The sequence below is a fragment of the Mauremys mutica genome, chromosome 4 (genome assembly GCF_020497125.1).
Source record: "Mauremys mutica isolate MM-2020 ecotype Southern chromosome 4, ASM2049712v1, whole genome shotgun sequence".
In the NCBI taxonomy this organism is placed as follows: Eukaryota; Metazoa; Chordata; order Testudines; family Geoemydidae; genus Mauremys; species Mauremys mutica.
The window spans coordinates 27,974,625-28,001,149 of NC_059075.1; the positions used below are offsets into that span (position 1 = coordinate 27,974,625).

The 26,525-nt window shown below is 42.9% G+C and overlaps 1 protein-coding gene across 4 annotated transcripts in view; it reads left to right on the forward strand.

Annotated features, from left to right (window-relative positions):
• Positions 1 to 26,525, forward strand: part of CLMN (calmin) — a 117,791-nt gene that overhangs the window by 43,389 nt on the left and 47,877 nt on the right. The window contains exon 1 of one of the 4 annotated variants that reach the window (XM_045013606.1): positions 19,361 to 19,501. The exons of 2 other annotated variants lie outside the window; for them this stretch is intronic. In XM_045013606.1, coding sequence (XP_044869541.1) covers positions 19,420 to 19,501 — 82 coding nt within the window. In that variant the 5' untranslated portion in view covers positions 19,361 to 19,419. Of the gene's footprint in view, positions 1 to 19,360; positions 19,502 to 21,014; positions 21,043 to 26,525 lie in introns of those variants that run through there. One more of the 4 variants, XM_045013608.1, reaches the window with a different exon arrangement.

Below are 26,525 nucleotides of genomic sequence, written 5' to 3' on the forward strand. Positions count from 1 at the left end.
TAACAAGATATATGCCAAACATAATTTCTTAATTTGATGTTGCTCTCATCCCTTCCATTCATTGTCTGTAACTTGCCTACTTTGATTGAACACCCCTCCTGGCAGTGAACTGTTATCTTGAACATCTATAAAGTGAAAAACATAATTTTGGTCCTATGCAAAGAAGTGCTTTGCCAATTTAATTAAAGTGGGAGATATTCAGATACTATGATGAGGTAACAAAATTCTGAGAGCTGAATAAATAGATAACTTATTTTAGGCCTTGTTGCTCCAGTATTAGACATTAGCTCAAAAACCCTTATAACATCTGTTTTCAAAGCATAAAAACCAGTCTCCTCCTCTCCAGGAAGTAGATTACTTTGATTCTAATCTTACTGAATAACTAAGCAAAAAGAACGAGGAGTACTTGTGGCACCTTAGAGACTAACAAATTTATCTGAGAATAAGCTTTCTTGAGCTAAAACCCACTTCATCGGATGCATGCAGTGGAAAATACAGTAGGAAGATATATATACACAGAGGACATGAGAAAATGGGTGTTGCCATACTAACCATAACAAGAGTAATCAGTTAAGGTGGGCTATTATCATCAGGAGAAAAAAAACTTTTGTAGTGATAATCAGGATGGCCCATTTTTTCATGTCCTCTGTGTATATATATCTTCCTACTGTATTTCCCACTGCATGCATCTGATGAAGTGGATTTTAGCCCACGAAAGCTTATGCTCAAATAAATGTGTTAGTCTCTAAGGTGCCACAAGTACTCCTCGTTCTTTTTGCTGATACAGACTAACACGGCTACCACTCTGAAACCTGAATAATTAAGGTCTCTCAGCTTCTCTTCCTCCTCCTACTGCTGTCTCACTGTGTGACCTTGGGCTAGTCACTGAATCCTCTACCTCAATTTATCAAATATAGGTAAAACAAAGGGGTGTTGGTGAGACTTAGCTAATTGTTTGTAAAATGCATGAAGATATTTTGGATAGACACAATAGTGCAAAGCATTATTAGTTTATTTTCTGTCTCTTTCCCGTAGTGTCACCAGAACTCCACAAGGCTTTTAGGGTGTGGCTCTAATTGTCTTTCTGTCCTGGAATAATTTCTCCCCTCACATTTGATAGCTCTAGTTATGCCTCCCAGAATTATGTGCTATTTGTATTCCACCTGAGCTGGTTGTCTTTAATTCTCGGAAGTTCTGTTGTTCACCTGTCCTGTAGTGTCCTGTGTCTTTCAGTTTTTCTTCTTTTTGACCCTGGGAAATGAACAGTCTGCCTGCATTTGGTATTTGTCTCCTGTCTGCTTTGTAAATAGTATGGTCAAAATGTAACCTAATTGTATAAGCCAGGGGTCAGCAACCTTTCAGCAATGGTGTGCCAAGTCTTCATGTATACACTCTAATTTAAGGTTTTGCGTGCCAGTAATACATTTTAACATTTTTTAGGTGGTCTCTCTATAAGTCTCTAATATATAACCAAACTACTGTTATATGTAAAGGAAACAAGGTTTTCAAAATATTTCAGAAGCTTTATTTAAAATTAAATTAAAATGCCGATCTTATTAGTTTAGTGTGATCCTTGCCCTTGCTTTTCCTTGCTGAGTTTTCCAATGTCTGGTGGCATGTATTTGGATCCTTTAAGCTGCACACAGGCATCTGAGTGATCAGATGATAACCAACTGGCAGGAGGTCAGCGGCTGGAACCCCAGATCAGCAGCTGAGGTGAGTGGAACTGTCGGCTGGTAGGGCTGAGCAGGGCTGGAAGCCTGGACTCTGTCTGGCAGGAGGCCTGCACTGGAACTCCAACTGGAAGCAAGGTGAGTGGGGCTGCGGCAGGGACCCTGGCTGACAAAGGGCCAGCAGCGGGAACCCCAGAGCGGCAGCGGGCTGAGCGGGTCAGCCCGCCCAGCTCTGGGGTTTCAGCCACCGGCTCCTGCCAGCTGGGGTCCCAGCCCACTGCCAGCCTGGGGTTCCTTCCCCCAGGCCAGCAGCGGGCACTGAGTGGGACCGGCGGCAGGACCCCGGCTGGCATGGGGCTAGCAGCAGGAACCCCAGAGCGGTGCTCAGCCCACCCTGCTCTTGGGTTTCGGCCGCTGGCTCCTGCCAGCCGGGGTCCTGCCGCTGCTCCCACTCAGCACCCGCTGCCAGCCTGGGGGAAGGAACCCCAGACTGGCGGCGGGCTGTGACCCCAGCTGGCAGGAGCCGGCTGCCGAAACCCCAGAGTGGTGGTGGGCTGAGCGGCTCAGCCTGCCCCGCGTGCCATCAAAAATCGGCTCGCATGCTGTAGGTTGCCGACCCTGGTATAAGCAATGTAATCATTCTGTCTCGCCTGCTTCACTAACATCTTGCTCCTTGTATGAGGTAACATGACATAAAATAGTGGTCCCCAGACTTTTCAGGGTCACGCCCCCTTACCTCTGTCTGCCCCCCCAGGGGAAGGAGTGAGGCCACAGCTCTGGGCGGGGGGACACAGACAGGAGTAAGGGGGCTAAGGCTGGGGACACATCTGGGGACGGGGCCCCAGGAGCAGGGCCCCGGACATGGGTTGGCAGCTGGGGCCAGGAGTGGAGCTGGATGGTGCTCCCTACCTGCCCCACATGGGGGCTGGCCCAGGCCGCAGCCATGTCCCCCTGAACATTCCTCCACACCCTTGGTGGGTGCATCCCACAGTTTGGGGACCTCTGACATGGAGGCTGAGTTCTGCCCTCATTTTGCCCCTCTGCACAATAGCCTTATCTAAGGGAAATTCTGAAAATTTCCCATCATTGTTAACAGTGTTGTTAACAGTGCTGGCAACCCTAATGTTGCTTACGCACTCACAGCATCAGTCCTTTATCACTGAACTGCACCAGTGTTAGAAATGGTGGAAATTTTTTAGAAAGTCCCCAGATGTAGACAGGGCCAAATTCCCAAGTGTAGATGGGCCTAAGGCATTGGTTCTGACACTGCAGTGATGAATGTGGGATAAGAACTGGAATAAAATAGCGTGGGGAATTTTTTAGACAATCACCACATTGTCTGAAGGAGAGAAGGTTTGTTTTGTTCTGTATTTTTCCAAATTTGCTAGGTTAAAATAGCTCCCTTTTGGACAGGATTGTGCTACTTCAACACTGCTCTGCACTGGGAGTGGTGTGGGAGATCCAAGAAGTGCATTGTGTCTTAGCACCTCAGCCCATGTGGGAGCGTACCAACTGTTACACCTCCTTAAGAGATTCGTAGATTCCAAGGCCAGAAAGGCCGATTGTGATTGTCTAGTCTGACCTCCTGTAAAACACAGGCCAGAGACCTCCCCCAAAATAATTCCTAGAGCAGATATTTTAGAATTACATCCAATCTTGATTTAAAAATTTCCAATTGCCCTCTTACAAAGCTGTTCTTTGGTGGGGAGGGATATTTCAGTGGTTTGAGCATTGGCCTGCTAAACCTAGGGTTGCAAGTTCAATCCTTGAGGGGGCCACTTAGGGGTCTGGGGCAAAAATCTATCTGGGGATTGGTCCTGTTTGGAGCAGGGGTTTGGACTAGATGACCTCCTGAGGTCCCTTCCAACCCTTGTATTCTATGTTCCAGTGATGGAGAATCCACTGGGACCCTTAGTAAATTGTTCCAGTGGTTAATTACTCTCACGGTTGACAATTTACACCTTATTTCCAGTCTGAATTTGTCTAGCTTTAACTTCCAGCCATTGGATCATATTATATATTTCTCTGCTATATTGAAGAGCCCTTTATTAAATATTTGTTCTGTATGAACTGTAATTAAGTCACCCCTCTACCTTCTCTTTGTTACACTCAATAGAGTGAACTCCTTGAGTCTCTCACTATGAGGCAGGTTTTCTAATCCTCATCATTCTCATGGCTCTTCTTTGAACCCTCTTAAATGTATTAACATTCTTCTTGGATTGCAGACACCAGAACTGGACACAATATTCCAGCAGTTGTCATACCAGTGCCAAATAGAGAGGTAAAGTAACCTCTCTGCTACTACTCGAGATTCCCCTATTTATGCATCCCAGGATCGTGTTCACTCTTTTGGCCACAGCATCACATTGGGAGCTCATGTTTAGCCGATGATCTATGACTCCCAAATCTTTTTCAGAGTCGCTGAGGCGGACGTATGTGCTCCCCCGTATGGCCGTCTCTCAGGTTCTGTTGGCAGGTGTGGAGAGGGAAGGTTGTTCCTCTTTGCCACTTTTGAGGTGGTTGTGATGTTAGTTCTGCACAGTCCTTGTACTCACTTAGGTGCAATATCTACAGTTTGTTCTTGGGCCCTGAATGGAAAAGCAAAGTAGGGTGAGACTTTCCCTCCACCATCCTCTTCCAGTTTGCACACCCGTATAAAGGGTGTGTATAATCTGGCTCTTTATTAGCAAGACAGCCCCAGACAGATTAGCACTAACTACGTGTGTGTGTGTGTGTGTGTGTGTGTGTGTGTGTGTGTGTGTGTGTGTGTGTGTAGAGGGGTGGAGAAGAGGCTGTAGGAGACAAGGGTAGTGATTTTGAAGTGACAAGCCAAACATGTTCTTATAACAGGATTAAATATGTTTGGAGGAGGGTTAAGGAAGACACAGGCACTACAACTGAAACTGCTGGGGAAAGCAACAGAGAGAGAAACACCTTGGCTGGGGATGCTGAGCACAGAGCTGTGTCTTGCTGGAGCTCTGGAAGGACTATGTATAAGCTTTTACTGCTGCTTATGCTCAAGGCAACAGCAGAACAATGTGTATACTGTAAATAAAAATAGACTAGGAAAGAAAATCCAGTGTGTTTCCTCTCATTTCTGTCATAACAAGGAATTAACTCAATCTGGAAGTCTGAGCCCTTCTTAACCCTCGGCAGCTGCAAGAGCTATTGAATAGGCTTCATTTCTGTGTATATAAATTTGCCTGGATGACCTGATAATAGGTACAATTATGCCTCCAACTTCGAAAAATGCCTCTGGTGTCTGACTCCAAGACACTAAAATTGAGGGGGAAGCCTCCCCAAAACTACAGTTGCAGCCACAGAAGGGATCTGCAGAACTAATTAAGCCTGAGAGGCCTAGTCTACACTTAAAATGTAGCTCAACATAGCTGCCTCACTGTGGAGTGTGAAAAATCCAGACCTGGGAGTACCATAGCTTTGCTGACCCTAACCCCCAGTGTAGATGCAGTGAGGGTGGCAGAAGAAAGTTTCTTGACGACCTAGCTACCACCATTTGCGGGTGGAGTTCCACAGCACTGGGAAAAACTCCTTCTGTCACTGTAGGTTGCATTTCCACTATAGAGTTACAGCAGCATAGCTGTGGTGCTGCATTCGCAGTAGTATTGACATGGCCTTAGTTTCTCAGTCCCATTTCTAGTCACAGTAGAGAGACAGGTGATTTAATGGGTCGTGCAGATGGAGCTCATCCTGTAGAGACTCTCCATAGATGACAGTGCTAAGGCATATCGCTGGTACTGTAGTGTGTGGGGGAGTTAGCTGAATTATTGCTTACGCTGCACCATAGAGCTTCAATGCCATTAGTCGAGCACTGGGGGTGTTCTTTTCTTTTCTTTCTTTTTTTTTTTTTTTGGTCTATCCTTTCTAAAAATCACTAGACTGTTTTACAGTAACAGTCCAACACAATGTAGCTAGCCCATGGTTACTAGAGGGTTTGGAAACACTGTAGGATTTTCTTCTTTTTATAATGGTTGTGATTTAATAGGCTTTGTTACTTTAAATATACTTCTGGAGATTTCTGGAGAGAAGAGATGGTAAACACGTCGTCTATAGTATGCCCTTCTCTGAACAAATCCAGAAGCTATAAACTCTGAAGCTAACAAATTTCAGGGTCATTTTTAAAGATCAAGATTATGTACTCCCTTAAATTAGTAGCACAGTATTGAACCTTATTGCTTTTGTTTTCTGGTCAACTATCCCAATATAGTTGGAGCATGTTCAGCTTTATATATTTACCAGAGAAGATTTTGTGTGTTTAATCTCTTAATGAAGCTTCAGCCTCATGATATCAAATATACTATATCACTGAAGATAACATGTAAAGAAACTACATATGCCATTTTTAACCAGACAGTTGGGTCTTAATAGTGGTTAGAACAGGGGTGAAAGTAACTTAAAGGACTTACCGGTACTCCAGAGTCCTTGGGAGGGGAAGGGGCCTCTACCGGAAGAGGTGGGGCTTTTAAATCCCCAGGCACTTTAAATCAGGACTTAAAGGGCCTGGGGTTGGGGCTGTGGTAGCAGCAACTGGGAGCCCCGGGCCCTTTAAATCACCCCTGGAGCTACCAGCTGCAGAGGCGTCTGGGAGCCCTGGGGGTGATTTAAAGGGCCCAGGGCTCCAGCTGCTGCTACCGCAGTGGAGCTCTGGGCCCTTTAAATCACCATCAGAAGGGGCTCCGGCTTCTGACAGAGCTTTAAAGGGCCCGGGGCTCCACTGCAGTAGCAGCAGCCGGGAGCCCCTGGCCCTTTAAATCACCACCAGAGCCCCGTGGCTGCTACCCCAGGGCTCCAGCAGCGGGGCTCGGGTGGTGATTTAAAGGGCCCTGGAGGGTCGCAGCAGTGGGAGACCCAAGCCCTTTAAATTGCCACCCAAGCCGTGCTACTGGAGCCCCGGGGTAGCAGCGGCAGCCAGGGACTTGGGTGGTGATTTAAAGGGCCCAGGGCTCCAGCTGCCGCTACCACCCCGGGCCCTTTAAATCGTCTCTGGAGCCCTGGGGTAGCGGCAGTGGGGCTCCGGCTATTTTAAGGGCCGGGGTGGTAGCGGTGGCTGAGCCCCTGGCCCTTTAAATAGCTGCCGGAGCCCTGCTGCCACTACCCCAGGGCTCTGGCAAGCTCTGGGGATGATTTAAAGGGCCCGGGGCGGTAGCGGCTACCGGAGCCCCAGACCCTTTAAATCGTCCCCAGAGCCCTGCTGCTGGAGCCCTGGGGAGGCGGGGGCAGGGCTCCAGCAGCTATTTTAAGAGCTGGGGTGGTAGCGGCTGTCGCAGCCCCGGATCCTTTAAATAGCCGCTGGAGCCCTGCCGCTGCTTCCCCAGGTCTCCAGCAGCAGGGCTCTGGCAGCAGTTTAAAGGGCCTGGGGCTCTTGCCGGTACGCCGTACTGAGGCGTACTGGCTTACTTTCACCTCTGGGTTAGAATGATAAAACTGAATAGATTTGTCTAAGAGGTCAGAGGCAGGACATTCTTAGCTAGAAATGCCGCTGTATTCCGGATCTTCGGCAGTCTGTCTGATTTCTGGGTAAAGAAGTTACAGAGATAATTTACATTAAGCAAAGCAGTTTATTCTCAATGAGGCTGCAGAATTTATATGCACAATTTATACAAATATGTGTAATATGCCAAAATCAGTGTCATTGCTTTAGTGTAAACTAAACAGACTATCCAAATATCTCGTCTGGCTTATCTGACTACGTAGGGTGTTTGTTATTTGAAGTCCTTTGTAGCTTAATTTATTTATGCATGATAATCTTAGAAAGGCATTCCAAATAGCAGTGAAGACTGAGAGACACTTTTGAGACTTCTACTTCCCTATCACTAGTCGCGGTGTTAACTTTATCATAGTGGGATTGTATAGCCTCAGAAGCAGTTGCATTGTGCAGTGTTGCATTTACTTTTTGTGTGTACTTACGAAGAATAATGGAATGGGAACTTGGATCTTCCATTTCTAAATTCACAAGCCAGCTCCACTTGGGAGACCTTAATTGTGAATGGTGGGAAATTGTTTGGGCTGCTAACTAGAGATGTGTTCCTGCAATTCTTTCCTCAAAGTAGTCCTTACATTATGCAGGTAGTCACTGGGACTGCTCACATGGGTAGGGGCTTACAAGATCCAGCATTAGCTTAGTTCTCATTAAAGCTATGTGTTTGCCATGGCCATCACTTTAATGACAGACCTTTGACTTTTAGGGCATTTTCATAACATGTAACCTCAGCCACTCTGCTATCTCTCAGGACTCCCCTGAACTTTTACAGTTTGGTTCTATAAAGGACCAATGTTGTGGATTTGGGAGAGTCTTCCAGTTTTTAAGTGATTTAAATCTGTTAGTTAATTAAGCAGTGTAAAATGGCTTGTTGGAAAATAAAGGATATTTTGCTTACAATAATATGACCCTACACTTTTAAAAAAAATTTTGCAGTGACAAATGAACAGCCTTAGCCATGATATGTCAGTTACTTTGGAGAGTAAGAGGTAGCGTTAAGATACTGGTTAGAGCAGAGAATTTGGTGTCAGGACTGCTGAGTTCTTTTCCCAGATCTGCCACTGTCTCTCTGCAATATTTTAGACAAGTATCTAAGACCAACATTTTGCAACTTGAGGATTTAGGTACCTGCTTTTAGCCACACAAGATGGAAAATTTTGCTCTAAATATGTGTGTCTTCCATATCCATAACATTTTACAGTATTTGTAAAGTATAAATTTATTCTGCACAGAACTTGTGTGAGAATTAATTTGATGTTTGTGAAATGGTCTGAGGTCTTAGACTAAAAGATGTTTAGAAGTGCAGAGTATTACTGCATATAAATATTACACATAAAAACTACATTAAAAGGATGCTATTAAGAATGCAAAGTCAAGCACTCAAAAGTTAGGAATTGCCAGAATTAGCATTGTCTGTCTTTAATTACATGCTATTTTTTCCACATGACTCCTTATAAGACTTACAATTTGGGCAGATTTTCACAGGCATGTCAAAAGGGACATCCCCTGACACAAAAGGAATCCTGTGCTAAATTTCAAGTCCCTGCTCCAAAGGATGCGGGAACTAGAGCTTTTCAACACAGGCAATACATATTTTTCTCTAGCCTCATTCTCAGAAATGACTGACCCATTTTGTCTGAAATGAAAATGAAACAAAATATCTAGGGCTGTCAAGTGATTAAAAAAATTAATCGTGATTAATCACCCTGTTAAACAACAATAGAATACCATTTATTTTAAATATTTTTGTATGTTTACTACATTTTCAAATGTATTAATTTCAATACAACACAGAATACAAAGTGTACAGTGCTCACTTTATATTTATTTTTGGTTACAAATATTTGCACTGTAAAAAAAAAAAGGAATTTTTCAATTCACCTCATACAAATACTGTAGTGCAATCTCTTTATAATGAAAATTGAACTTCCAAATGTAGACTTATGTACCAAAAAACTGCACTCAAAAATAAAACAATGTAAAACTTTAGAGCCTACAAGTCCACTCAGTCCTACTCCTTGGTCAGCCAATCACTCAGACAAACAAGGTTGGTTACAATTTGCAGGAGATAATGTTGCCTGCTTCTTGTTTACAGTGTCACCTGAAAGTGAGAACAGGCATTTGCATGGCACTGTTGTAGCCGGCGTTGCAAGATATTTACGTGCAAGATGCACTGAAGATTAATATGTCCCTTCCTGCTTTATCCACCATTCCAGAGGATATGCTTCCATTCTGATGATGGGTTCTGCTTGATAAAGATCCAAAGCAGTGCGGACAGACACATGTTCATTTTCATTATCTCAGTCAGATGCCACCAGTAGAAGGTTCGTTTTCTTTTTTGGTGGTTTGGGTTCTGTAGTTTTTGCATCAGAGTGTTGATCTTTAAGACTTCTAAAAGCATTCTCCACACCTCATCCCTCTCAGATTTTGGATGGCACTTCAGATTCTTAAACCTTGGGTCAAGTGCTGTATCTATTTTTAGAAATCTCACATCGGTACCTTCTTTGCATTTTGTCAAATCTGCTGTGAATGTGTTCTTAAAATGAACATGTGCTGGGTCATCATCCGAGACTGCTATAACATGAAATATAAGCAGAATGTGGTTAAAACAGAGCAGGAGACATACAATTCTCTCCTCAAGGAGTACTGTCACTAATTTAATTGACACATTATTTTTTTAATGAGCATCATCAGCATGGATGAATGTCCTCTGGAATGGTGTCCAAAGCTTGGAAGGGGCAAACGAATGTTTAGCATATCTGGCATGTAAATACCTTGCAACACTGGCTACAAAAGTGCCATGCGAACACCTGTTCTCACATTCAGGTGACATTGTAAATAAGAAGCAGGCAGCAGTATCTCCTGTCAATGTAAACAAACTTGTTTGTCTTAGTGATTGGCAGAATAAGAAGTAGGACTGAGTGGATTTGTATGTTCTAAAGTTTTACACTGTTTTGTTTTTGAGTGCAGTTATGTAACCAAAAATAAAAATAAAAATCAGCATTTGTAAGTTACACTTTCAAGATACAGAGATTGCATTTCAGTACTTGTATGAGGTGAATTGAAAAAAACTTTCTTTTGTTTATCATTTTTACAGTGAATATATTTATAATAAAAATAATAATATCAATTGAGCATGGTGCACTTTGTATTCTGTGTTGTAATCAAAATCAATATTTTGCATTGTTGAATAAATGGTGATACAAGTGCATGCATATGTTTCAAATTCTGGTATATAGTCAAAGTAACTGGGAAAGAACAGAATAAAGTGTATACATTTTCTGTTCCAGCAGGCTAACGATGGGGTCAAATGCTGATTTCAGTTACGCCAATATAAATTTGGTGTAACTTGGGGGAAAACAATGGAGTTAGCTTGGATTCACACTAGTGTAAGTGAGCTAAGAATCCAGCCCAAATCCTTGAAGTAGCTGTTGGTGGAAGGGGCAACGTATAAGGAAGCACTCTTTAAATTTTAATCAGCTTATCTGAGGGAGATAAAATTTAGAAATGGAAAAATGCATTTTTGTGAAACTAATTCTCAGTCTGATCTTCCTCCAGTTGAAACTGATGGAAGTTTTTTGCTATTAACTTCATGGGAGCACAGGAGCAGGCCTTTGGTTTCTTGAGTGAGTGAGGAAAGCAAAAGACCAAGAAAGACAAATGGAAAGGAGTGAAGGGTGAGAAGACTGATTTTAGAAATGGGACCTAATTCTCTCATTTACAGCAGTGTAACTCCACTGACTTGAGTGGGAGTTCTCCAGATTTACACCAGTATAACAGAGAGGAAAATCGGACCCATTGACTTAAACACTTATAGCTAAGGCTTAAGCCCTGCTGCTTCTGGGGGTGGGAAGGCAAAGGTCACTTTGCTTTTCTTTTGCTGGTGACAAAGTTGGCAGATGCTAATCCCTTTCTGTCAAACGAAAGCTGCTCTTCTTCTGTGGGGAGCACTTAGTCAGCCTGTGTTTATGTACAGTATGCAGTGTGCAAACAAATAAAGAGCAGAATGTTCTAGGCTGGACCTAACCCCACTATATACAAATGCAGCCTTGTTTAGGCAGTTTTGCTATTTATTTGTGTTTCATTTTAGCTGCTTAAATTCCTGACTCTTCTGTGGCATTTATAAAAGATGATATGGTCCATGTATTAATCATATGGGGTTCAAGCTCACTATGTCTGCACTGGAAGCTTCCTGTGTGCATGGTTTTGGGAGGCTTGTGACATGTACACGTGACTGAAACAGAGAACTTCCCTTTTTTCATACGTTCCAACATTTTTTCTGAAGTTCTGTGATCTCCGTTTGTTTTCATTGCATTTTAGTTCCTTAACTTCTTGCCAAATCTTTGTTTCAGTACCAAATGTCTATAAACTTTTAAAGCTGTGCTTATTAGAGTCAGGTCAGCTGGCTTTGTGTGTCAGCCTTGTTTACTTTTGGGGCTGATTCCTTTGCAAGCTGCCTAAATGGACTTTAAAACTATATTTTCATTTGCAGGGAGTGGCTTCCAATCTATGACACCCGTCCTTACTAGGGGTTAAATGTGTTTGCCAACCAGTATCCTGTGTATTCTCCATCCAGTAGAGGGGAAACCAGTTGGAAGTATTAGCTGTATAATGATTATCAGCTACATTTATTCAGATGGGTTAACTTTCTTACTGCTTTTTTCACTTGTAGACCTCAAAACACGCTATAAGGGTGAGTGCACATTATTATCCCAATTTTACAGTTTACCTAAGTCCAGAGATTTGAGTTGTTTTGCATGAGGGACAGTGTCGTCTACTGACAAGAAGTGGCTCTGCCTTCTCAGACATCAACATTCTCTTCCCACCTCTGCTACAGACCTCTTAGGGAACAGTTACAAAGTGACTTAAACTCTGTTTCTCGTTTACTCCATTTGGTAAACTACCTATGCACATTCCTCCTGGTAGGCCAATGAGCATTCTGCTGTAGGGAATGGAGGAGGAGGAGTTTCCAAATGTTTGAGTTTCCTCTCATTTGTGACAAGTAGCCAGTTTGAATGTCGTCTGAAGCTATTCTCTGATGCTGGTTTTCCTTCCAATTTGAGAGCATAAATTTGTATTTTTTTTTAAAAAGTACAAAAGCTATCAAAATCAGCCTTACTACGGGACTATGTTTGCAACCTTAACCTTGGAGAAGATAACTCTACTACATAGTAAAACATACAGAGGAGAGCTGGGATGCACTAACTGACACAAGCTTCTAGCATCTCAGATAAAGAAAATTATCTTTAGGCCAGGTCTACTCTATAAACTTACACTGATATAACTATGTTCATAGAATCATAGAAGATTAGGGTTGGAAGGGACCTCAGGAGGTCATCTAGTCCAACCCCCTGTTCAAAGCAGGACCAATCCCCAATGTTGCTCAGGGGTATGGAAAATCCACACTCCTGAGTGACGCAGTTACACCGATCTATCCCCAGGTGTAAACAGTGCTATGTCAACAGGAAAGCTTCTCCCGTCAACATAGCTACTGCCTCTCGTGGAGGTGGATTAACTACGCCAACAGCAGAAGCTCTCCCATTGGCATGGTAGCATGTTCACTGAAGTGCTACAGGAGCACTAGGACAGCTGTGCCGCTGCAGCATGTTAAGTGTAGACCTGCCCTTAGACAAAACATAGGTAATTCCCAAAACAAACACTGTGTTACAAAATTAGTTAAGATTGTAAGCTGCCTGGAGCAGAGGCTTTGTACACTTACTTGTAAATGTTAAACTCAGTATTGGCCCTAAACGTCAATTATTATTAACCCTTAGATCAGGGCTCGGCAACCTTCGGCACGCAGCCCATCAGGTATCTGCTGGCAGACCGCGAGACATTTTGTTTATGTTGACTGTCCGCAGGCACATCTCCTGCAGCTCCCAGTGGCCATAGTTCACTGTTCCAATGGGAGCTGCGGGAAGCAGTGTGGGCCACAGGTAGGTGCTGGCCGCTGCTTCCTGCAGCTCCCATTGGCTGGGAACGGCAAACCACGGCCACTGGGAGCTGTAGGGGTCATGCCTGCGGATGGTCAACGTAAACAAAATGTTTCGTGGCCTGCCAGTGGATTACCCTGGTGGGCCACATGCCGAAGGTTGCCGACCTGTGCCTTAGATTGTAGCACCCTTCGAGCACAACAGAGTTCATGGTGCACCCCAGGATTTCCACTATTTCAGTTGCGAGGGATTAGGCATATAAATAAGTAGGGCTTCTGATTTTACATTGGAACCAGTAAAAACAGATAAAACATCCTCGGTTTAATAAATAAAAAAAGGAAAAAAGAAATAGGTGTTTATCCAGTAAACAGTATAAATAGTTACTTGTGTCTAAGGGCTTGTCTACATAGAGCAGTAATTGTGATTTCTAAAGTGCACTAATGTGGTACATATTAATTGATCCATGTAGACCCTGCTGGTGCACACTAAGATGCTCTTTAGTGTAGTGCTGTTTGGAACAGTAATATGTTAAGGGCACTGGGGAACATTTATAAAGAGATTCCTCATTACAGTATATTAGACATTCATTGCAATATATACAAGGAGAAGTCCAAAAATTGGGTTTTTTCAGGCTATCTAGGTAAAACTCAAATTGCTAAAAATAGCTCTAAACATATGTCAGGACCAGAAGTGTGGAGCACTCAGGAGTTTGTTGATGGCTATTAAAATATTTATGTGATAAAAGTAGATCACTTCACCGTATTCTGTCTCTAACAATACAGTTTTCCAAAATGAATGCTTAAGTCTTCTGTCTTATGATCTGTTACATGAAGCTATATAAGCAGAGCAGTTGTTAGGATCTCTAAGTTTCTAACCATTATTACGTTTCAAACTCAGATCAGATTTATAACATTTTTAGCAACAGGCACACAGTTATTTCTACTAACACTTTGGCAGCATACACAGAAAATATGACTAATGAGCACATGATAGAAATTAATGTAATTTTGCTTTAAATCATCATCTGTTCTTATATTTCTTATTGAATGGTTATTTCCTTTCCCTAATTATATTCCCTCACTGAATTGGCAGAGTTTTGTCTGCAATGACACACATTGGGAGCAGCAGGCAGCAATGCCACTGCTTACTTTTCACCGGTGACTGTGTGATTGAGCTATCCAATTAGTGTCTCTATCTGGTGGACAAAACACACTGGTTTTCTCTACAAGATAATGTTTATATTCAGAAATTAAAGCAAGCCAGCGTAAGGGGGAAAAAAGTAGTAAGAGAAAACTCCCCCACCTTGGAATTTGACCTAGTGCTATAACCCTAGGTCTTTCTTCACAGATACTCTCTCCTCTCTGTCTTCCAAGCAGCAAGACCTTCCCCTGAGTGCAGAGGGAGGGGGAAATTGAGCTGCCGTTAGTCTCTTGTTTCCAGGCAACCAGGTAGTTCTCTGCACCCCATCCCTAGAGGGAAATTCCTTTCTGTTTCTTGCACCTTGGTGTCAGTTACTCTGAAGGATGTGTTCTTCCATTCTGGCTTTTCCAACTCCCAATGCAGTGGAATCTGGTTATAATGAATTCTGAGATAATACTTATACTGTAAAATGTTTATTATTCCAAGTGCTGTGTGGGAGAGGTGGGGAATAACAAAAACACTACTGTGAAACAAGTAAGTAGGTATTAGCTTCCATATCTGTACAATGGGGGGGTTAAATGATTTGCCCAAGGCTATATTGTAAATCTGTGGCAGAGCTGGTATTAGCACTCGAGTGCTTGGATTCCAAAAGTGTAAATGCCCTGAATTGTTTCTTTGCACTGCAAAGTACGAATTCGAGTTACAGCGATTCTCCCTGTTTAGAGTGAATTTGTTTAATCAGGGATGGCAAAGGACTTCATCACTACAGGTATCTGCAGGGCTTTATGGTTCAAGGTGATTCTTAGAATTAATTCTTTCAGGAAGGAGCTGGGTCTTGGAACTTCATTCACTGGGGTGTCAAACTTCAGGTGAGGGAGAGCAGAAAAGAGACAACAAAAGATTTCCAAGTAGATCACAGAGCTTCTGTCCTTTGTCATAAGAACCAGGGTGCATGGTTGGAAGCCCAGGGCAACTAGTTTGGAACTGGAACTATGAAGGTCCCATTTTAAGAAATCCAGGTGATCCTGTCATGTAGATCACTTACCGTGTTAGGGCTCATGCCTGCTCACATTGACTAATAAAGGCAACGTGTGTAGAACCTAGAAGCAGGTCTCTTTGTCTTCCATAAACATTAACTAAAGTTCCCATCAAAATACTGTTTTTTATTACTTGAGTTTATTATGGTAGTGACTGGAGCCTAACCAAAAATGGGGCCCCATTGTGCTAGGCCCTGTACGGACACAGAGTAGTAGCCAGGCCCTGCCCTGAAGAGTTTACAGTCTTAATATAATCTACAACGCTGAATGAGATTTTCACAACTTGGTTGGCTAACCAAATGTGTCCCCCATTTGTTTCTATGATATTGTTGGCCACAGATATTTTCACAGAGTACATCTGGCCACAGTACGGAGCATAGCCAGGAAGTGGTGCACTTGGGCCTGTGACAAGAGCAATGTCTTTTCATGAAGAATTAGAATTGATAAGCTTTTGATAACATCACTTCCCAGAAAACAAAGAGCTAAGATATATATATATATATATATATATAAAACCCTTGCTTTCCTCTGATTGGATTACATTTGGATAAAATCCATAGTCAAAACCTTGCTGCCCAAACTTGGGGCCTGATCCTGCAAAATGGAAGGCTGACTCACAGGATCAGGCCCTTGCATAACAAACAGACAAATGGTCTCTGTTACAGACTCATCCTGGAATTGCACTAGGCTGAAACTTTCCTAAGGGAAGTAATTGTATTCTCATAAGCTTGATTTCTGTTCGGTCACTCGTATTTCAAGAGAGTACAAGACTCAGCTAGGCGAGCTGCACCATGCTTTTCCATTCTGTTTGTCACAGAGAGCTCTACTCAAAAGGGCATTTGGTTTGCTGTGGCCAGTGACAATAAGCTTGCCTTGGAATTTCCATAAGTATGTAAGAGGGAACAGAAATCAGGACTAGATTGAACTGGGCAATTCTAATTTTAAGTCAGGAAACACTGTCAGGGTAGATTAATCGAAATCAACAGGAAGTTTTCCAGAGAAAGGTCTGGGTCTGGATATGTTTAGTTTATCTGTTCATATCATTGTGAAATGCATAGTATATTTCACATACTTCTAACTTAAACTTGATTGGGAATTTAATGTGCATTGGTTGCTGTGCAATTACACAGGGCTACATGCAAATAGCCAGGGCTAGCTTCTGGCTAGTTCCTGAGGGCCGGATTTCCAATTAGGCACAGTAGACCTTTTAAGCGCCGATGTTCTAGGGGTGCCTAAAAGTTAAAAGTGGGTTAAAAGTTAAAAAGTTAATACAGCTCCCCTGCGGGCAGGTGGTCTCCTGGCATGGGTTGGTGGCCATCCAGAGTCTGGGGCTGGAGCAGGGTGAGCGTCCGAGTCAGCCCATCTGGGGGTGCTGTGAGCCACGGCCAGGCAGGGCAGCTGCTGACAGTGCTGGGAGCGTCCCAGCCCCTTCCTAGTCTTGGCCACCCTGCTGCTTCTGCCCCGTGTTGGAGAGGGAGGAGCATGGCTGGCCCCCCATTTACTTGCACAGGCAGAGCCGGAGCATGGCTGCCACACCGGGCTGCAGGAGGGACAGAAGACACCCGGGAACCGCTTGCCATGGAGAGTGATGTAGTTTCCCCCCCCCCCCTTGTGCCTCACCTGGGGCGGGTGGGCTGCGTCCCATCTCAGGCTGGAAGTCCTGTGTGTGACGGAGGGTCTTGAGCTTTCCCGGGGAGGCTGTGTTTATATTTCTTTTCATTTAATTTTTTACGGAAAACATGAAGGTCATCTGTAGGCAGAGGGGGCGCTGAAGATGCTGTGTTTAGGGGCACGTAAGGTGTAAATCTGGCCCTGGTGAAGGATGGTAGAAAGCACAAGAGACTCGCTTCTCTCTTGCACCCTTGTTCAAGATCTGGCCATTGGGGGTGCATGGGGCGTAGTCTCTACTATCCCCTAGTGGGATACTAAAGTCCTGTAAGGCGATAAGGAGGTGCTTGCAAAGGCAAGGATGATGTAGCTGCTGCAGTTCTGTCTGGGAGTCTCTTGGAGGAATTCTGATGGTCTCAGTCTGCTGTATGGTTCTGCTGCGCCCTCTCTAAAGCATATGTTGGTGTCTAGAGACAGTCCGGGTGGATGACAACACACCATATGTTTACATGACCTGGGGAATGACAACTCCCCCCACCTGCTTGGCAAGTTCTTATTATTCTCTAATAGTTCTGTTTTAATTCTGCCTGTTTACGCTTCCAAAGGGGGCGTGAATGAATATTAATATTCCAAGACAGGAAAAACTTAATGAGTAGTTATTGATAGTTCAAACAATGGCTTTTCTTTCTATATAACAGCACAGTGAGCTCAGTGTTGGTAGATAGCCATCTTAACCCTTCAAAAGAACTAGAGGAGTAAATAGAAGTGACCTTCTGGCCACCTGCCTTCATTGTCTCAATATTGCTTCATGACTAACCTGATGTTCAGTAGATGAGTAACTCTGCAGGTGATTTTCGCCTCCTGAAAGGAAGCCGTGAGCAGTCACAGAAACAACTTAAGAAACAGAATGATAACGTTACAAACAGAACTGGGTAAATAAATTTTTAAAAAATTGGAGGCTTGAATGGAAACCAAAAATTCCAACAAAATTTGATGAAGCAGAGAAGTCAACACAAATTTGTTTCAGGTCAAACAAAATGTTCAGTTTGCCCTGAAACAAATCATTTAAAAAATATAAACAAAGGAAATGGGCTACATTCACACAATAGCCAGAGGAGAAGCAGATCAGGACCTGTTATTAACAGCAACCTTTGCAACTTTATTGAGATGGGCTTCTGATTGATACACCAATCCTGGAAATATCAGCAGTCAAAAAAAGTTTTGTAGACATTAAGAATCTTAGTTCTGCTTCCATTGTAGAGTGAACAGCAAGACTATCCAGTCATTTGAAAGATGGGTTTATTGTTAGTTTCAACATTGGTGGTGTCTGTTGTGATAACTCGACCTACAGATGTACCTAACTTTGAGCTCAACTGTAAAAAGTATGTGAAAGTTCATAAGATATCACAATAGCCAACGATAAATGTTGCAGAGAAAAGGTACAAAAGGGAAACAGGATGAATTAGTACAAACAAAAGGCCTCCTAATATAAATCCAGGACTGTGTTAAGATCATGCTTGGTAAACAAGAAGAGTGTAGAACCAGAAATCAGTGAACCAAAACTGGTGTGTTGGAAACTAGGCCTAACTGGTGGACAAAATAATGAGGGAATGGGCTATTCCACCCATTACTCCCTTTTGGGATTCTTAAAGAAAGAAACTTTGGGAGAAAAATTTGCTAATGGAACAAGCTTCATAATCATAGCTAGCACCCCACCATCTCTTGGGACCTGGGCCCTTTGTCATCCTGATCCTGAGAGATGTCCTGACCAGACCAAGCCACAGAGAAGGACCACGATGACATTGCTATTTCTGCCAGCTCCAGGTGAATCCCAAAAACCACCTGGGATGAAACAGGATTGAACTTTAACAACCACCACAGCTTCAGCCCATCTCAACTGACTTCTCTTTTCCCCATAAGGATACTTATTACCATCTTTGATACCATCTAAGAGACTATCAAACAATGGTTTTTTTTTGTTTGTTTTTTTTTCCAAAAACTGTCTCCAGCTAAAGGAAGAGGGAACAAGGGGTGTTGTTGAAATGAAAGCCTGACTTAATACTTTACATTTCAAATGCTTTAATTGTTTTTCTGTCTTTTCTTTATCTTTAATAAAAGATTTAAAGGATTTTTAATGGTGTTTACACCATGGTACTAAGCAGGCTGAAGTCTCTGTATACCCAATCCCAAACCTTGTTCAACATAGTTTAATATTGGACAGTGACTGGGTTATGTTAACATCTTTGGCCCATTTATTCCATCTCAGTTAGTAGAACACATCTTACAGCTGAGACAATAATTTTTAAAAAATAGAACTTTGAGCTGCCTCTAACTTGATGTAGTGTATTTGATTCTGGAGAATTTTGGAACTCTTCCTAATGTTCAACTGCAATAGAATCTTCAACCACCAATGAAACACAACCACCTTAGATGAAACACAGCTGCTGTTTCATAGCAACGCTGTATAGTGGATGAAGAGCATCTCATCTAATTCATATTCCCTGAGCAGTAGTAATTCAGGACTATCCAACATGTGGTTGGGACATGGGACCTCATACCACCAGATTAGGAGTATCCTGAGAGAAGAACTACTAGACAGTGTTTTGTGTATAGGTCTGAATATTTTTTTTCCTCTAAAGTATGTTTAGTTTATAATTGTGTTAGAAGTCAAGGGCCAGACAAACTTGTATACAGAAGCCTTGTTCTGTTACACTCAATTCTGCTCCTATTTGAAGGTCTGATTGAAGTAGAAGTCTTATCTGTTCATCATGGGCCTAATCTTGAACTCCTTATTCTGCCTTTTATTAATCCTTACAAAGGCAAGGCTCTCACTGAAATCCATAGCCGCTTTGACTATAGACCTCAGGCTTTGTCCCTGGTTTGCAGAGCACTAAAAACTCTGTTTCAGCTTCTAATAGTCTGAAGGATTTTAAGCTTGGAAAAAGAATTCTCAATTGCCATATCTAATGGATTTCAATTTATTTTTTGTATTTGTATGTTCTACCTGGTTCATTAAATTATTCATCCTTTCATCCCTTCCAATAATCAATGTACAGGATCCTTTGATGCTTGAGCAATTCACAGGATACTTTATATTCAAAGACCTCAGTCCCTTGTGATGCTGCTTTTTAATGAGTGTGCAGGGACCAAATCCTGTTACCAAGCAGCCTGAGACACTGCATCAGCTGCTTCTGGGTGACATAATGGTTAGGTGCCTGAGGGACAGTCTTTGTCTTGATTGAAGTGTCACAGCTGAAGTGATTTGAAATAGACAACCCCCCTTCTACTGCATCTGGGTCTCAGAGCAGCATTAGAACTATGAATAATTATCGGTTTCCAGTGGATTGTCTGCTAGGGTCTTGTGAGGACTACTTAGCGTGACACCAAACTCTGCAGCTTCTGGGCAAAGGGATCTAAGCAATGGGGAGAAAAATGGGTATAGAGACAGAAATTGAAACAAACAAGGCTATGGGGGGGCAGGGGGGAGAAGAGATCAAAGACTGAGGCAGAAATTAATTAGCAGCGATACACAGAAAAATGGACATAGTATATGGAAAGAGAGAGAATAACAATGAAAGATCTTGATCTTTTTCCAGGTAAAGTCATTAGAAAAAGTGCCATTGATTCTGGGGAAGTAGGATTGGGCCCACAATCTAAGGAAATAAAACTATCATTAATTTTAAAAAAAAGAAAGACACAACATCCTTGTTTCAGTCATTGTTCCTTTTCTGTATTGTATTTTAACACAATGTTAATAAAATGAAAGGAAAAAAAATCAGGGAAAGGAATAAGTTGAAACAGAAAAGAATGAGTAATGTAAAATCGAATAGAGGTCATTTATCCCTTTGTACTTATGCATAGTCCCAATTAGCAGCTAAATGCGTACAGCCAGGGGCAATTCTATCCTTAAGCCACTATGCTTTGCTAATTTTTGTGTGTGTTACAATTGCATTTTATATTTTAGATATTTTATTTAAAAGCCAACTACTCAAAAAGTATCAGATGGTTTTCTCCTTGGACTTTTGAGACTGAATAGAGTAAATCAAGGATTCCAGATCTTTCCGTTCCTGGAGGCTTGGCCCACTTTAGTCCTTTCACTGCTCTTGAATGTTAAGCAAATCTCTGCACAAAGGATATCTGCATGCCCTCTGATGGTATGTAAATTGCAGCGATATAGTGGTAGAACTAGAAAAGAACATATGGCATTGTAGATCCAGGCTAGTCATATGGTGCTGAAAGGCTTAATACAAAGCATGTGTCTAAGTTCTCATTCTAGCAGTCCATCGTGAAGCATTTTTTCACTCTCCCCATAAGGTGTTGATTGATATTCTGGTTAGCCTTTTGCAGTTGTGAAATGAACACATTATGTTGATGGTGAAGCATGTTACAGGTGGTTAATATCTGTTTATAGCATGTGCCTGCTTCAGGGCTTACCTCAGGAGTGAAGATTTTGAAGTCCATCTACATTAACAAAGGAGCCTATAACAAGGGATTTAGTGTGCTGACTAGTAGTAACTAAGAGGCCACTGCATCAAAGTCCGGATCAGCATAAGAGAAAATGAGGCATAAAACTGTTAAAAGGACACTGCCTGGTTAAAAATAAGATTCCTGATTCTCTGTTGCTAAAAATGTCTTTACACTGCTCTGGCAACACAAAGAGGGTGGAATTCCTGGAATTGGACCCCTAAGAATATTCCCTGCTCAGGGACCCACCCCAGCCAGCATACAACTCATGTATGGACTGTAGCCTTCTTCCAGCGCCTGGCACAGGGGGTGGTGCATCAGGGGCAAGAGTTGAAGGTAGAAGGCAAGCCAGGATTATGGCCGGAGCCGGCTGTACTAAGACTATTCTTTGCTTCCAGTCCCCCGCAGGCACCACGGGGAACATTGTAAGAGAAGCTCTAACTTACCCTGGGGGCTGGGCAAGCCTCACTCTCCCAGAACACAGGAAGTGCAAAGGTGACTTACGCTAACTTTGTTCCTCCTTTTGGGCCCTGAACTGATGCAGTAATGGGGTAACTGACAATAATGGCTGCCATATTTAAAAGAATCTTGATGTCCTGGGTAACCACACTAATATCTTAGTTTGTTGAAATTGAAAGAATTTTAAAACCTTGAATTTACTTTTTGCTTAATTACTTTTTGCGTTTTTTCCCCACTTGGATAATGAAAATGGACTAGTGTGGGGTTCTCAAACTTCATTGCACCGTGACCCCCTTCTGACAACAAAGTCACCACATAACAGTGAGAGTGGGGGGCGGAGACTGAACCCTGCTGTCTCGGGTCGGGGGAGTGGGGGTTGAAGCCTGAGCCCCACCACCCCAGCTGGGGATGGAGTTCAGGCTTCTGCCCTTGGTCCCAGCAAGTCTAGCGCTGGCCCTGGTGACCCCATTAAAATGGGGTCGCAACCCATTTTGGGGTCCCAACCCACAGTTTGAGAACTGCTGGACTAGTCAGTTTCACCCTTAATTAATTTCACTTTGTAAACTCTTCAGGAGATTGATTTCAGCTGAGGCAGTTTTTCTAACCAATGAACAAACATTCATGAGAATATTTGTAATTGTTTTAGTGTATGAAAAGTCTTATTTTACAAAATCTACATTTTTGGACCAAAATTAACTAGATATTTTCTCTCCAATCACATAGGTACATTTTTTTTGCAAGGACTCAGTTTTATGCTGTTTCTGTTTGTCTTTTCTTGTGCTGTAGAGCAAGGAAAGGTCTGGGAGATAAGCAGTGTAAATGATGTGTGTGTGGTAAGGGCAGGGATATATTTTAAAGAAAGTTCTGCAAATACTCTGGCTGTTGTTGAAACCTGGCATAGGGAGTAATGTGAAGTTAAGGGTAAAAGTTCGTCATACAAATCCTACCATCTTCCTCCTGCCCCCCTGGAAATGCCAGCAGATTGCTGGGAAAGAGTTTCCAGTAAGTCATTTCAGCAGGGGGTTGGACTAGATGACCTCCTGAGGTCTTTTCCAACCCTGATATTCTATGATTCCATCAGTTTGGGATTTACTGCTCACAACACAGGCAAATGGCATAGCCTCCTGACCTGAAATCCATGGGTAATTCCCGTGGACATCCACAGATGGAAGTACAGTACATTCACACAAAGACCAGTCCTTGAGCACCTACAAACCTTGTGACATTATGGCTCCCATATTCCTATTGCTTTCCTATCTGTGCCAGATCACCCCATTGAGATGGATGGGGCAATTCCCAACTTTCTCACCGCTATTGTTTCAAGCTGTCTGCAGACTCAGGCAGATATCACTGGATTGGTTTACACTCCATTCACATTTTTAGTATTACCTTCACAAGCAGGAGGATTAGAGACTTAATTTTTTTTTTTGGTAATGAAAGCTTAGATTGTGGAGCACAAGATACATTGGCATTTGCTTACACTGTGACTCATGTTAAGGCTGTTACAGTGCCTGAAGAGTTTACACTTCATAATTGGCAGGGCATTTTCAGTATGGAAGGCCTTGCCTTTGGGATTGGTTCTCCTTGGCCATCTGTGTGTGTGTGTGTGTGTGTGTGTGAGCGTGAGCGTGAGCCTTCAGGGCAGGATACAATATCTATTTATTTGCTTTAGCTTTTATGTTCATTATTTTTGTTGTTGTTTTTGTTTCTTGCTACGTTTCCACAGCTTGGTTGTCAGCATAGCTCAGCAATGACAATTTCACTTAAAGACAACCCTTTGTAAATATTGCCTGGTTCGTCAGAGTATTTATTAGTTATTACCATAGCACCCACGAGCCCTAGTTGTGGACTAGGACCCCATTGTGCTAGATGCTGTACAAACAGAACAGAAAGACTCAATCTCTCCCCCAAAAGCTTACAATGTAAGTATAAGACAAGACAACAGATGGATACAGACAGAGGGGGCAGTACAGGAAACACTGAGATTATGTTGGTCAGCGTGCTGGTGTGATCGCTGCTGGAATACCGTGTCCAGTTTCGGTGCCCACAATTCAAGAAGGATGTTGATAAATTGGAGAGGGTTCAGAGAGGAGACACGAGAATGATTGAATGGTTAGAAAATATGTCTCACAGTGACAGTGTATGACTACACAGGAAAAAAAAACAACCCTGCAGCAGCCAGTCTCAGAACCCAGGTCAATTGACTCAGGCTTGTGGGGCTCGAGCTGCGGGGCTAAAATAGCAGTGTAGACTTCCTGGCCTGGGCTCCGAAACCCAGAGAGGGGGATAGGTCTCAGAGCCTGGGCTCTTGCCCAGGTTCAAACATCTACCCTGCTCTTTTTAGCCCCCACAACGTGAGCCCGAGTCAGCTGACCTGGGGCTCTGACTCGCTGCCGTGGATTTTTTTGGTGTGTAGAGCTACAGACTCAAAGAGCTCAGTCTATTTATCTTAATAAAAAGAAGGTTAAGGGGTGACTTGATTGCAGTCTAAAAGTATCTACATAGGGAACAAATATTTAATAATGGGCTATTCAGTCTAGCAGACAAAGGCGTAACACAATCTAATGGCTGGAAGTTGAAGCTAGACAAATTCAGCCTGGAAATGAGGTGTACATTTTTAACAGTGAGGGTTATTAACCATTGGAATAACTTACCAAGGGTTGTGGTGGATTCTCCATCACTGACAATTTTTAAATCCAGATTAGATCTTTTTCTAAAAGAGATGCTCCGGGAATCATTTTGGGGAAGGTCTATGGCCTGTGTTATACAGGAGGTCAGGCTAGATGATCATAATAGTCCCTTCTGGCCTTGCAATCTATGAAACCTAACCTACATCACCTCTGCTGTTTCCATCCTGTACCCCCACACAGCTCTTGTAATGCATTTCAATCCTGATTGGCAGTACCCCAGCTATTTCTGTCCTAGACTCCCACACAGCTTTGCCAGTGCATCTCAGTTCTGGCAGGCAGCACCTTTGGGCCTGTTCTGAGAAGAATGCCAGTTGAATTACATACCATCATAATGTAGAGTGGTTTTATCACATGAAAAAAATATACGTTCCGGATGAGAATTCTGAAACCTACTAAGATGAAAACAAATTCAGTTCACTTGTGGCCTAAGCTAGGTCAAACTTTAGAAGTGTGTTCAGATGTGGCTTAGGTCATACTTCTTTACTTTCTGTTTTTTTTACATCTAGCAATTAAAATAAACAGACCCAGACTATTCTGTGTTCTGAAGGACAGTGGGATTTGGTTGCAGAAGGCAAATCTGGGGATTTGAGCTCAGTCTTTGCATTTTCTGAACAAATTGTTAGTACAAGATATGAATAAAGCAACTCGATTTAGAAACATGTTTCCAGGGAAACATTAGTTGCTTTGGAAGTTAACCATGGGACATGGTTTTTATGTGGCTCTTGGGACAAATGTAAGTCTGAAGCTTTTCTTTCCTTTTTATAGAAAGAACATTCTTCTGGGGTTTTGGTTTGGGTTGTTTTTTACTGTAAATTTTGAAGCAAATAAACAAATATGGGGCGCCACTAAGAAAAGGGCTTAAAGTATTTGGAATTCAGAGTCCTTGTCCCTTTATATAGGTTTGGAAGACACTTGTTTGATTCATTTGTTATCTTCCTCCATACTGTAAATAAGATACAGACAGTGTGATTTATGGACTCCTAATTCTATTCCTAGCTTTGTCCTCAGTTTGTTGTGTGACCTTAGGCAAGTCTGTTAACCTCTCTGTACCTCATGTTACTCCTCTGTAAAATGAATACAGTGATATTTACCTACCTCCCTGAGCTGAGGAGTAATTCATTAATATATGTAAAGTGAGTTGAGATTCTAAGATAAAAGATCTTATGAGAAAGCAGTATAAAAGTTTTCTCTTTGATTTAATTTCTGACTGAAATCTGAAATCTAAGGCAAAATGTGCTTGTTAGACACTTGGTATCAGTCCCTCACAATAAGAACTTACCCACAGAATGTTTGTTTATATTTAGGGCCTTACCAAATTCACGGTCCATTTTGGTCCATTTCACAGTCATAGGATTTTAAAAATAATAAATTTCATGATTTCAGCTATTTAAATCTGAAATTCCACGGTGTTGTAATTGTAGGTTGTTCTAGGAGGGATTGCAGTATTGCTACCCTTACTTCTGCGCTGGGGGCAGTGCTGCCTTCAGAGCTGGGCAGCTGGAGAGCGGTGGCTGCTGGCCGGGATCCCAGCTCTGAAGGCAGAGCCACCGCCAGCAGCCATGCAGAAGTAAGGATGGCATGGTACAGTATTGCCATGCTTACCTCTGTGCTGCTACCTGCAGAGCTGGGCCCTCAATCAGCAGTCACCACTCCCCGGACACCTAGCTCTAAAGGCAGCAGTGCAGAAGTAAGGGTGGCATGATATGGTATTGCCACCCTTACTTCTGCGCTGCTTCTGGTGGGGCGCTGCCTTCAGAGCTGGGCGCCTGGCCAACAGCTGCTGCTCTTCGGCCACCCAGCTCTGAAGGCAGTGCAGACCCAGCTCTGAAGGCAGTGCAGAAGTAAGGGTGGCAATACCTCAATACCCCTAAAATAACCTTGCGACCCCTCTGCAACTCCCTTTTGGGTCAGAACCCCCAATTTGAGAAATGCTGGTCTCCTCCGTGAAATCTGTACAGCAGTGGTTCTTGAACTAGGGCCGTCGCTTGTGCAGGGAAAGCCCCTGGTGGGCTGGGCCAGTTTGT